The following is a 14,418-nucleotide window of genomic DNA, read 5'->3' on the forward strand; positions in this document are numbered from 1 at the left end:
AATACTCCTTTGTTGATTACAAATTTAATTACCTTGTCCTGGAAGAGGTTAATTATAATTAATTGATATTGTAACAACATATTGATTTTTTGTTTTACTTTTTAATTATTTCGGCACCTATTTAGTTTGATTTTGTGATACTGAAAGTGAATATATCAAATTTACTATGAAAATAATTAATTTAGATGTGAGGGTGGTGTTGTACACGTTTACCAATTTTTACATTTTATAAGTAAATGTGAAAGTGCCTTGTAAGAGTTGAGAATGTATAGAACGATTCCTTCTTTGTCGCAGCTCAGACGGCCCCCACCAAACCCTGTTTTTCAAGGCCTTAGGGAACCTGAAGGAACAGGAGCTGGATCTGGAGTCGGAAATGGAGTTGGAGGTGGAGGTGGAGCTCCTCCTGCAACTGGAGCTGGGACTAGGCCTGGGACTGGGACTGGAGGTGTAGATGGAGGTGCTCCTGCAATTGGAGCTGGGACTGGGCCTGGGACCGGGACTGGAGCTGGAGGTGGAAACTCACCTGCAACTGGAACTGGAGCTGGATTGGAGGCTGGAGAAGGAGTCACATCAACTGGATCTGGAATTGCGGCTGGACGTGGAGATGGGTCTGGAATTGGGGCTGGAGGTGGAGGTGGGTCTGGGGCTGAAGGTGAGTCTGGGGCTGGTGATGGATCTGGGACTGGGGCTGGAGGTGGGATTGGGGCTGGAGGTGGAGGTGGGTCTGGGACTGAGGCTAGAGGTGGAGGTGGGTCTGGAACTGAAGCTGCCAGTGGGCCTGGGGCTGGAACTGGGGCTGGAGCTGAAGCTATAGCCCCTCCACCCACTGCTGGTGAAGGAGAGATGCTGCGTGCCATCCTGGTGGAGCTGCAACTGCAGAACGAGGAAAGAAAGAGAGTGGGAGCAAAAAAGAAGAAGAAGAAGAAGAGAGGGAAGAAAAACTGGGGAGGAGGTTGTGGATATCCAGGATATCGTGGCAATCGTCCTAGGAGGTAAGGAGGAGGAGGAGGGGGAGGACATTGTGACGGAGGGGGTGGAGGGCAGTGGGGCGATAGGGGATATATACTCTTGTAACTAAGAAAATAAAAGGGGCCCATGAAATAAAAAATTGTCTCTTTCATTTATTGTATATTTTCCCATCCCATTTATTCGTTTTTATCAATGAATTTTCGACTTCTGAAATTTGAACTTTCACGTATGAAAAATTCCTATAGGATTTCCTATAGGGAATCGTATGGAGAATTCGAACATATCCCATAGGATTTTTCAAACAGGATTTCCTATAGGATTTCCTAGAGAAGGTCCTATAAGATTTCGTATAGGATTTCCTTTGAAATTTAGGGTCATAAGGGTCTGAATCAGGGTCATGAGGGTCATATGGTATTGGCTCTTGGATTTCTTATAGGATGACCTATAGTATTTTCTAGAGGATGTCCTGTACGATTTCCGATGAAATTTAGGGTCATAAGGGTCATATGGTGGTCATAGATGGGCATCAAATGAGGGTCATGCAAGGGTCATATAGGGGTCATATGGGGGTTTTTAAGGGTCATATGGAGGACATATGAAGTTTTTACGGGGGTCATATGGGGGCCAGATGAGGGTCATATGGGAATCATGGGGGGTTACATGAGGTCCGGAAAAGGTTATATAAGGGCCATGAGTTTATATAGGTGTCATATAGGAGTCATGTGAGGGTTTTATGAGGTTTATGAACTTTATGGGAGGAATTTCGTTTAAAAAACATGTGAATCTTATTTTTCTTACCACGCAATTTTCTTTGAATATCAGAATCTATACAGGATGGTGCGAGAGGGGGAATTCAGGACCTTTCCGGGAGAACAGGAATTGGAAACGTGTCGATATTTTTCGTCACTTGTATATAAAATGAAATTTCACACGGCCTCTGCGTGCGCAAAATCCCATTTCCCACACATTGTGACGAAAAATAGCGTTCGATACTTGTGCGTAGAAGTGCACTTTGAAAACCTACGAATTGTGCTGATTTTTCCCGGAAATCATAATTTTCTAGAATTTTCTAGATAACCGGAGAATTTTCTCAGATTTGTTGGGAAACCGGAGAAAACTTTTGAGTTCTTTGGAAAAACGTATGATTTTTCCAAATTTTTGAGAAAACTGAAATTTTTTTGGAAATTCATAAGAAAACCAAAGGATTTTCTACCATTTTCCCAGGAAATAAGGAGAATTTTCTGGTATTTGTTAGAAAGGCAAAGAATTTTCTCTAAATTTTTCTAAATGACCTGAGCTTTTTCTAGAAATTCTCAGGAAACCGGAGGGTTTTGATGAATTTGTTTGAAAGCCGCAAGATTTTCTACAATATGTTGAAAAACCGGGATGTTTTTTTTTCGAAAAATCGTGAATTTCGATAGATTTTCTTCAAAAATGATCTCTATACAAGTCAAAAATTTTTTCCCGGAAATAGAAGCACCCACAGGGCCCCCTGCTAACTACCATCCTGAGACAAAATACCAATGGAACTCGGCTCATGTGCGAGTTCACGCTGGCGACATCTGTCAGGTTTTGTAGGTATTCTTTCTGACAGTTGATCACCTCATTTTCGCCTGAACTAATTAGGGACGTATTATCCATGTACTCGGGGTGAAAAGTGATTGAAAAAATGGGAAACAATGGTTCACAGGTCAGAAATTACGTCTCAAGTGTGCATGTGTGTTTGTGAAAATCATAATTAGTGCTTTTTCAATTGTGAAATTTATCCGCCATATTGAGCGTGCTAACATGGTCTCCAAGGGGGGATCTAGGGTATAAGGAGCTTCACATTATTGACATAATTATAAGGGGACGCTGCGCATGCGCGAAGTTGAGTACATCGGAGATGGTCGCTGGCCGGTTTTTTTGGTCAGAATAAGAAAGTTGAGTGGGAAAATTTTCGTCATGAGTGCTCCAGTGACGGTTTAATTTACGAGTGTCATTCGAGCATAATAATTTCGACAGTGCATTCCCATTTAGTGTTTGTGGATGCATTCTTAAAAGCAGGTCTCATGTGATGAGGTTATACACGTGGGGTGCTGAACCATAGAAAGTGAGTCTCTGATATGCCAATGTATATGGAATATGAAAGCCACAGGTAGCGACATTAGTGAAAAGGCGCCTGTTTCCACTAGTGCCATTACTCAAACGATAGCACATGAATCTAGTGTAACAACAGAGGCCGATAAAAGTGAGGCTCAAATCACCCAACACCTTGTACGTGAAAACTCGACAGCTTCGCCCACGACCCCCACTTCTCCTTATAGAGAGAGATCGTTCTCTGACAGTAGGTTGGATACCGTCTACTTGGAAACAACACTGGTCGATGCTGATGACAACATTACCCCCCCAAGCAAGTCATCCACACCGAAGATTTCATTTATAGCAGGATATCTCCAGAAGCCAATTAAATTAAAAACAGAGCAAGCCTCCTGCACCTGCACCCCTATACGTGTAAGAGCCAATTCAGTGGATACTGACCTAGGCAATTACCGTAAAAAGAGAGCAAAAAGACAGTCGGAGTTTCAAATTGCCTTTCCTCTGGACAAAAAAAGATCCACTTCTCCAGCTACTAACTCCAAAAACAATTACAGTCACTTCCATCCGCGTAACTATCTGAATATGGCGCCTGATCCTAAAAAAAATTCAGAGACTCTCCTTAAAAAACCTACACTGCTACCGGGTCAAGTATCACTCAATGAACTCATGGAGAAATTCTCCACTAAACTTGACAGTATTGCAATTGACCTGAAGGAAGTGAAAGAAAATTCTCAAGCAAATTTCATTGAGATGAAGAGTCTGTACTCGGGTATGGCTGAAAATATCCAGGTGTTTGAAGCAGACAAACGAGCGCTTCACGACCATAGAAACGAGAATTGCAATTCTTGAAAATGCCCCGAAACAGAATGTTACACTACAGGGGGGGGGGAAGATGTGAATTCTCTTATCGATCAGCAGGTGAAGTCATCCCTCTCAATAGCGATGGCTGAGCACATTGTCTCACTGGAGGGTAAATGGGCAAAAGCTATAAACAATACAATTGCGGGTATGGATGCGAAGGAGAGAGCTAAGAAGAAGCTCAATATTATTGTGAGGGGACTCCCTAAAGAATATTATGCTGACCCAAAGTTGATCAGTGAATTTATTGTAGAGAAATTCGACCTGGAGACTGGTATTGTGGGGGTTGATGTCAAAGGATATGTTCCCACGGTAACTCTCGCCGACTGGGATACCAAGCTAGACATTCTCAGACATAAAAGGGTCGTTCTTAAAAACACAAAAGTATTCATCGATTCCGATCTAACTGCAAGAGAGGGATTGATTATGAAAACACTGGGAGCCATTGCAAAAGAGGTGAAATTGAAAGGGGTCAAAGTGAAATTGGGTTATCTGAAAATAAAGTTGGATGCCGTGTGGTTTGAATGGGATGAAGTGAGGCAGAAGCTGACCCCAGTTGTGGAGCACAGAAATGTCAATGCAGATGTGAGTCGTCCAAAGCCATTGACGAGAAACCAGGGAAAATACCAGACCCAGTGGACACAGCACGTCATGCTGGAACACTTGAAGAAATCTCTGGCACCTTCAAGCTTGTCTTCTGGAATTCCAATGGACCAGGGCACCTAGCGGATTTCGTTGGCAGCTGCAGGTGTCCTTTCATTTTCATTTGTGAAACCTGGGAACCTGAAACTCCATACTATTTAGCAAAATGCTGGGATAGTAGACTTGATCAAATATGGATTCCAGCGACTAAAGACTTTAATGTAGGCAGAGCCAGTGGTGGTCGGTTATTTCTCAATAAAAAGGGCGAGTCCGAGGTAACTTTATTGTTCTCAAATGAGTTTTGTATTTTTGTGAAAGCGAGTATAGCTAATTTTGAGCTAATAATTGTAGCTGTTTATCTGAAGCAAGATTTGGAAATGGATTCAGTCATAGATTCACTGCAGAACACTATTTTGGATTTGGATACTGACTTTGAAAACCACTTCTGGATTATTGGGGGAGATTTTAATAGTTGGGTGGCAGAATTGAATTCTTGGCCGGATGAAGTTTTTGAGGGTACAGCAGTTTACGCAGAGAGATCCTCCAGGCATAAAAAGAAAAACCCGAGGGGTGAAAAATTACTGGAATTTATGGAATTGAACAATTTTCTATTATTAAATCGTAGAATTGCAGGTGATTATCCTGGAGAACTCCTGGTGAATATTTCGCATTGTCACCTAGTTAAGAAAATGATAGTTGATAAAAGCACTATTACGTCTGACCACTACCCAATTCTTGTCACGGTCCAGAATCTAAATATTTTTGTTGGGAATAAGAATCAATCACAATGTATTAAAAGAAATGTTATAAAATGGACAGACGAACTAGAAGAAGATTTTGCGAATCAATTGTGGGGTTCCGAAACAAATGGAAATTTCGAAATAGACTCGGTGGATACTCTAAATGACAATTTATGCAATGTGATTAAGAAGGTAGCTTTTTCTCTAGGGATGTTCGTCGGAGTATCAAATAATCCAATTTTTAAGCCAAATAAACCTTGGTTTGATCAGGAGTGCCAGCAGTCGGAGGCTGATCTTATCAATTTGGGTAAGGAGCTTCTTCAAAGCAACTATGATGAATGTGGTAGAATGGAGTATATTAAAGCGCGGAAAGGCCATAATAATCTAATAAAGAATAGAAAGCGTGCCTACTAGAGGGACATTACAGACAAATTCGCGATGTGTAATGACCAGAAAGTGTTCTGGGGTATAGTTCGGTACTGAATGGGTTTCATACCAATTAGTTACTCTATCTCACTGGAGGAATGGTACGCTTTTTATCAAAGAATTTGCCCAGTAAGGCCCTTGGTCACAACTATATATTTGGGTCCACTCATTCCGGAGCTTGATGGAATTATCACTGTGAATGAGGTTATATCAAACCTGAGAAAATGTAAAGCCCACAAGGCTCCGGGGGGAGATGAGATCTCAAAGGATTTCTTAAAACATCTCCCTTATAATTGGGTAATCTACCTGGTCCATCTCTTCAATCAAATAATGGGTACAGAATCAATACCGGAAGCTTGGACCGATATTCATATGACTATGTTGCACAAGAAAGGGGCGAAAGACGACCCCTTGAATTACAGGGTGATCGCGCTGGTTACCTGTATAGCAAAGCTTTTTACTATGGTTCTTAGAGGTAGGTTAGAGGCATGGATATATGAGAGGAGTATTTTACCTGAGTGTCAAGCAGGGTTTGTAAAGAAACTTGGCTACCTGGACAATATTTTTACTCTCAATGCAGCCATTGATTTGCAGTTACGCCTTAAAAAAAGATCAGTCTACGCCCTTTTTGTTGATTTCAAAAGGGCGTTTGACATCGTTAATCATGAAAGACTTTGGCAGTGTCTAAAGCAACTGGGTGTAAGTGTCAAGTTCATAAGAATCATAAAAAACCTGTACGACAACGCATCACTTCGAGTCAAGCAGGGGTCTGAACTATCCGAGGCGGCTGAGATCACTGAGGGGGTACTCCAGGGGGAGTCACTAAGTCCGCTCCTTTTCATTCTTTTTATAGCTGATATTGAATCATTTTTTGCTGAGAGGGGTGCACTTGGTCTTCCCCTGGATGGCTCTCATGACTTAATTCAATTGCACTTTGCGGACGACATGGTGTTCATGGAGACCGACGAGATTACGGCTCAGAGACTTGCTCTTATTCTGAGTGATTATGTGAAACGCAAGGGTTTCATAGTGAATTTGAAAAAAACTCAGTTGGTTGTCTTCAAAAATGGAAGAAAGGCGAAAAAAGAGGTAAATATTAAATTCCAGGGAGAGAGGATAGACTGTGTCAAGGCCTATACATATCTAGGGATAGATTTTGATAATTCTGCTTTAGGCCAGCTAGCTGCACGCGCTGTTGTGCAGAAAGCTAGATTAGCTACTGGAGCTGTTCTAAATATTGTGGCTAGAGCGAAATCTGACTCCTGGGCCAGTAATTTCAAATTGTTTGAGTGTATGGTATCTTCTACCATGACTTATGGTGCTCCAGTCTGATCTTTACTTCACTTGGAACTGTTAGAATCTGCTGAGCTAACTTTTTTTAAAAAATTATTCTACCTGCCAATCTTCACTTCAAATTATCTAATCCGTCTTGAATTGAATCTAGCGCCTATAGCGGTGAGAATTTTTGGCCTCACTATAAATTGGATCGCAAAAATCTTCAATTTGAATTGTGATCGCCTCCCAAAAATCTGCTAACTAAGGTTACTTGAGTTGTTTAAAAATAGGCCTTTAAACCCATCGGTAAAAGACTCTAATTACTTTATTAAGAGAAATTGGATAGCTCAATTTAATACATTTTTGAGGATAATTGATGCTGAGTATATGTGGGACTCTGACTCGTCGGTCTTCTGGCTTGCGCAAAAGGAGCTTCTGGTTAGTAAACTCACTCTTCACTTCAAAATGTTGGACTTAAAAAAAGCTTCAGACTCGAACAGTGCACATTTCGGATACCTAGATCTCCTGCTGATAGTATAGCCAATTACCTAATAAGCCGAGCCCCTTGGGCATATTTGCGTACTATGATTCAACTTCGATTATCTAATCTGCGCTATAGCTCTTTATCAATGAAAGGAAAATTCTATAAGTTTACTCCTACTGAATTTTGTGAAATCTGTAAACTAAATGAGCCTGAAAACTTCACGCATGTTATCCTCCGTTGTCCTTTCTATAAAACTCAGAGAATTTTTTGACTAGGAGAATTGATGCATGTACACGGATCTGACATGTGTGAAGTGGTTCAGGAATCTGCTCTGACTGCATATCTAGCCTCCGACTGCTTCAAAGAGGATAAGTAGAAAAATATTCATTATTTCATGCGAAATGCACTCAACGTGAGAGATTTTCATCTAGACATATAATTTCTACTTATACCAGCCCACTCCAATGTACTTCGTTTTTTCTTTTACTTAGTTTATAACATGGAATTATGTTTATAAAAAAAAACCCCTGCTATAGGGCGTTGTTCCGTGCGGAGCAAGTATTGTAATAAATAAATAAATAAATAATTGTTGATATAATTATGCCCTTATGACATATTACACCATTTTGAGACCTAATTTCTGACCCGGCGATGCTAATGAACTTTCATTTGATTCCAAGGGGCTCTTTCTTATGCATTCTATACATTATAATCAGATTAGGCGCAAAATTAAGAATAATCTAGGGAAATGGGGCGGAATCCAGGGAAGAAATAGAAAAAAAAATGTGTAAGACGGTGTTATATCCGGAGAAAGATTTTAGCGTCGAATGCACATGTTTTAATTGTCACACAAAATCGAAGCTAAAATTATTAGATTTTATCATTACTAGCGTCGCCAGGTTGCTACGCTACGTTGATACTCTTTTATTATGCCTTTTTTATTGTTCCTTTTAACAATTAATGATTCATCATCGTTCCATCATGCTGAGTGTTAACACACACGAAAAAAAATTCATAGAAATTCTTAGCGAATTCGCTAGACAATTCTATTGTATTTCTACTGAACTGTTCATCAGGTTTGGCCGTTTCCATCGAAATGTTCAATAGAACATATTCTATAGAAAAAATCAATAGAATTCTATTTTTCTATACAAATTATTCTATAGAGATATTTTCTGTGCAATTTCCTTGGCTCACATTCTCTAATTTTGTTTTTTTGTTTAATTTTCTTGATGAAAAGAAAAAAAATAGAGTGAAAATAACTTGGAAAATTTCAGCCGAGGAAATTTCATAGAAAATATCTCAATAGAATAAGTTGTATAGAAAAATATATTTCTATGGAGTTTATCTACAGAATATTTTCTATTGAACATTTCAATAGAAATGGCCAGAAGCTAATGGAAAGTTCAATAGAAATCCAATAGAATTGTCTAGCGAATTCACTAGGATTTTCAACTGAATTTTTTCATATGTGACGATTAATGGTAACAATGCGTCTCGGTTAATCAATTTTTTAACCCTCTATTGTGACAGTCTGCCTGAGTACTTTCTTTTGAGAATTTTTGTGCAATTGTTGTAAAAATCCGAGGGATTTCTCAAATTGGCTCTCCTTTCTTATTTCAATCAAAGTGCAGTAGTCAGTCACGTGATTCCTTCACATTGGTTTTGTTCAGGAAATTCCACCTTTTCTTTTCAATTGTTTTCCCGTTGTTTATCCAAAAATTGTAGAATATTTGAAAACTTTATCAAATTTTTTTTAGAAAACCTCATGATTGTTTTGAATTCTTTGGAAAATTCTCAAATTATCCTACATTTGGATGAAAAAGCGGATGATTCTCTAATTTTTGAGGGAACTTGCAAACTTGCTTGAAGTTTCTATAAATCATTCTCTATTCACCTTTTCAGAGATGAATGTTATATATAGAGAAGCTGAAATATATATTCATTAATGAATGAATTAATTTCTGAAAATGTTCTCTTAATAAGTGCTTACATCGGGAACAGGACCTACCCTAAAATTTCCATATTCCTAGTGTCAATATTTTCTGATTTGCATTATTATTTCAGGCAACCTTTCCACATTTCTAATGCAATTGCGGCCGTGATATTGGTGGCCTTTCCATTATACTCTTTTTTTCCGGGTCAGATTCAATATTTCTTATTTTAATTCATCGTTAGCTGTGAAATTTATTCATTAGCTGTGAAATTTTCATATTGCAATGAATGATTTGCGCATGTGGTAATTCCTATGCTCATTGAATGAGATTTTGATCATAATTAAAATCAAATTTCTTCTTGAACATAATTCAGAGACTAAAGTGCTGGAATTCAATGTTTGGTGATACTCTGGTAAAGGTGTGTATCAACACTGCTATCATTCTTTAAATTCAGCTCACTCGGTAGTTCAATTAATCTGCTGTGTATATTATCAATACAATTTCATGCTTAGAATATCGTCACCTCATGTTCTTAGCACCGAATAAACAATTGAAACTTAAAAGACAGTTTGCCTTCTCCATTCTTTCTCATGAATTTAAAATTCATGTTAATGGTTCCGATAATATTACGTAAATATCATCATTTTTGTTCTCTTCTATTATGGAATATTGAGTCATAGCTTTTTATTCATAATAGAATTTTTTAATTTAGATATTATTATTATTCGTTCAAAGTAAAAAAGTAGATCATAACTTTCACTGTGTTGCATTCAGATTCTCCTATACTTAACGTAAAAAATGTCAGATGATCTGATAATTCTGGCTATTGATTCTAATCAACGTTATTTGGAGAAAATTTTAGTAAATTCAACATTAAGGCAATTGAATCAGTCGATTTTCCTCTGACCTAAATGATTTGGATAATTATAATTGATTTATCAATCGAAAATAGAGAGAAATTAGGTACAGAATATTCATGTCTTGAATCAGAATTTAAAAGTAACTTTCTATCTTCACGCTGTTAAGAAATATTGAATACCGTCTAATTTTCAGTAGAATTTCAATTTTCATGATTTTTCCCTCTCAAACTCAATTAAATGTCTCTGTCCTAAAAATTACTGCTGAACTGTCCATGAAATTTAATTTTTTTTTCACCAGTAGACTAATGAAATGATTGAAAAATCGACATTTTCAGAGACTGCGACGTTTTTTCATATAAATCATTCTATAATAATCCATTTTCCATTCTAAGAATAATTTTTCCTGAATTGTAACGAATTTTTCCGATTTCAGAACTTCACCAAAAAACGATTTCATGGAAAAAAATTATATTTTTGGAAGGTTGAACTATTTCTATTATTCATTCTTAAGAAGGGAATGTTGAAAAATAGTATTTTTCCGGCCTGTTGGGATGGGGTTTTTTACTCGTGTGGCGTTGGCCTCCGAGCCGTAGGCGAGGACTGGCCAACCACACGAGTAAAAAAAAACCCATCGCAACAGCCCAGGAACAATATTTTTCTTCAGTGATTTTCAAGTTTTCGAGTTTGGGAAGTATGTAATACCAATTCCCAGGCGAGAAATCGTGAGAAGCAGTACAGAAAACCAAGTTTATGGCATTCTCTTCGAAAAGCGCTGCTAATCCATGCTTTATTTTTTATCTTCTAGCCAATTCAATAATGATTGAAAATCTTCACATAAACAGTAGTCAGACTTTTTTTTTCATGGAGAAAATTCAATATTCTTTGATTTTGTGNCAATGAACGCATTCCTTATTTGTAAGAAAAGTCACCACTCTCGATTAAAGAAATTTTATTCCCGGATAATTTCAATTGTTCGTAACTTACTATTAATTCAGTACNGGCCTCCGAGCCGTAGGCGAGGACTGGCCAACCACACGAGTAAAAAAAAACCCATCGCAACAGCCCAGGAACAATATTTTTCTTCAGTGATTTTCAAGTTTTCGAGTTTGGGAAGTATGTAATACCAATTCCCAGACGAGAAATCGTGAGAAGCAGTACAGAAAACCAAGTTTATGGCATTCTCTTCGAAAAGCGCTGCTAATCCATGCTTTATTTTTTATCTTCTAGCCAATTCAATAATGATTGAAAATCTTCACATAAACAGTAGTCAGACTTTTTTTTTCATGGAGAAAATTCAATATTCTTTGATTTTGTGGTGTAAAGTATTGATTTCATTAAACAAAACCTCGAAAAACAAAAATCGAAGAAAAAAATTTAAATCGAATATTTTTAGATTTCCTATTTTTTTCATTCCATTATCGACATTCAAGTTTATCTAATTATCAGTCAGTCAATCTTATTAGCTCTTCACACTTGTCACAAAAAAAAAAATTTTCATTCCAGTAATTGTAAACAAATTTTTGTGTAGAAAATATACACTGATGTATTCAATGTATGTATATATACGATGCTTGTTTCTTCTTTTCGAGGTAAGAAATCAAATTTGTAATTCTCGCGCACTTTCTTGAATAGCGCCGTCGCAGTCGCATTGCTCATCCTCATGAAAATTTACATGAGAACTCGACAAAAATTATCATCAATGTGCCCATGCGGCCCATGAGCAGTGCACCATGACACTTGCGGTGGCCGCCATGACAGTGCTCTCTTTTTTTAGATAGGATTGGACGACGCAAAGTTTTATACTCTTACCTTTTTCTAAAATATAAAGGAAAAGGGTTTGATTTAGGGATCGGGCTTGAGTTGAGACTAATTTCTAATCAAGAAATTTGGAGTTGTAATGGGAATCAAATTTGAATTTGAATATATTTTGTATAACTAGTCGGTTTATAAAAACATAAGCGTGATTTTACAGAAATCTATGTAGCTAAAATTCCTATCCCTGGAATGATCTGAAGGATTCAAATTTGGGTTTACAAATTTTGTTACTCACAATTCGGTCTGTTATTTATAAATTATTCGATATGTTTGTAGATCCCTGGGTAAATTCGTAATTTCTTCACCACAATTAGTCGCGCTAAAGGCTATTATGGATACTTTCACGGAAACACTTCCTTCTACTCGTTGATATTTTAATGAATTTTGACAGTTGAATTTTAAGATTTTAAGAGTTTGTTTAAGACTGTCCACAACGCGTCACAATGAACGCATTCCTTATTTGTAAGAAAAGTCACCACTCTCGATTAAAGAAATTTTATTCCCGGATAATTTCAATTGTTCGTAACTTACTATTAATTCAGTACTATCCCGCGTAATCGAAGGAAGGATTGAAAAACCGGACTGATTAAATGAACTATTCCTACCAGAATTGTTACTGCTCCGTCGCTGATTCAAGACTGCTTAATTTTGATTTTCCTGACATTTTTATATGAATTTTGGGGTCACTTGTCACATGGGCTTCAACGAGTCCATTTGTAATTGGTGGAAAATGTCGTATGACTTTTCCCATTCTTTCGATTTTTATGGGGAAGTAGTTCATTCGGTTTTTTAAGGTTTCAATTAATCGGATTTCAATCGTTCTTTCGCGCGCGAATCTTAGTATTGGGTAATTGGGGCATGCTGAGTGTGCCATTTCATCACTTTTGAACTCGATTCCAATGTCTTTGGAATTTTTGATCGAGTTCAGGTGATGAAATGCACTCAATTTAATTTACAGTTGTTGGTTTGGTTCCTAATTATTTCACATAAAATTATTCTAGCTTTAAAGTTTCTAGTACAAAATTTTGGACATTACAGCCCCCGCTCAAAATTTGTCTCCAATTGCATTTGGAAGCAATTTTGGGGAGTTGGAGTTTTAATTTTTATGTGTAATGTATTGAGTTATTTTCGCTTTATAAACGTGCACCGAGCGGTGGCCGTGAGCGGCTGGATGCTGACGGTGACATTTTTGTGGGTTCGGATTACCCTGTCTTTCCTATTCACCTGTCAGTTTCCTTCACTCGTTCGGTGGATGTGAAGTAGTTTTGAGTGGTTTTGTTTATTATGACGGGAATTTACGTTGTTACGGTAAGTGTTTGTGGATATTTTATCGTCTATTTTCTGTTTTTATTTTTGATTTGTAGCTACATATGCAGTGATTTAATTTTGTTGGATTCGCTGCATTTGCATGTAAACACTCGTGTTTTTTTTCTTTTGTTATATGCTAGCTTATCTATTTATTTATTACTTATTTTATTTTATTATATTCTACTTATTTTATTTTTGTACTTTCTGGAAAATTTAAATTTGAAGTTCTTATGATGGTTTGTGAGGGGGGTGTGGTGAGAGGCTAGTACCCGTGCGACATTCGCACCAAGAAGAGTGGAGGATGAGCTATACATGGTTCCTCACACTCACGTGCATGGGCTCTTTCCCCTTCTCTCCAAGAGGGGTTTTTCTTTCTTAGGGGCGCGAGTGGTAGTTATTTGTTGTTACTAATTAATTGTCATTTTCAATTATTTATTAACAATTTTGTTTTGTTCAATATTGTTTTTTTTAGATAAGGAGGTTATGGAGGCACCTCTTAATTTTCAAGGATTTTCTCTCGGAGATTGGTCGGAGGGAGGGCCTGGTTTTTTTAGAGGATGTCTCCCCGAAAATTTTGGGAGTCATTCTGACGGTTGGTCAGATTCCGCTGTTTGGCTGATTTGTTATACCCCTGTATATTGTAACGTGAAATTTTTCATGGGGGTTAAAATGCCTATTACCTTCGTTCTTCTTCTCCTGAATCTAGTTAAACTCGAAAATACAGAAATCTATGGGCGCCAGGTAATTTTTAACCGGAATTACCCAACCGGAGGAATCTACAAAATCAATTCTATTAATTCGAAAAACTCTAAAACGTACAAAAAAAGGGGAGAAAACTAGATTTTTGGGGAAAGGTAACGGTCCTTGGTTCGCTCAGTGTGCTAGGTTGTGGAGAGAGGGGTGGATTTCAGGTGGAAACGGGTTAATGGGGCGGTCAAAACTGCAATACAGCAAAAAAAAAAGAAGGAGATCGACATTATCCTTACTGGTTTCACTATTGAAATTTAAGAATCACCAATTTTACA

The 14,418-nt window shown here is 37.7% G+C and overlaps 1 protein-coding gene across 1 annotated transcript; it reads left to right on the forward strand.

The window, feature by feature from the left end:
- The first annotated feature begins 264 nt into the window (after positions 1-264).
- LOC107040739 (spidroin-1-like) lies at positions 265-996 on the forward strand. The gene has a single exon (XM_015260959.1). It carries the CDS (start codon positions 265-267, stop codon positions 994-996), a length of 732 nt encoding a protein of 243 aa, XP_015116445.1.
- Positions 997-14,418: the final 13,422 nt, after the last annotated feature.

The sequence above is a fragment of the Diachasma alloeum genome, unplaced genomic scaffold (genome assembly GCF_001412515.2).
Source record: "Diachasma alloeum isolate Michigan unplaced genomic scaffold, Dall2.0 Dall_scaffold_00341, whole genome shotgun sequence".
Classification (NCBI taxonomy): Eukaryota; Metazoa; Arthropoda; class Insecta; order Hymenoptera; family Braconidae; genus Diachasma; species Diachasma alloeum.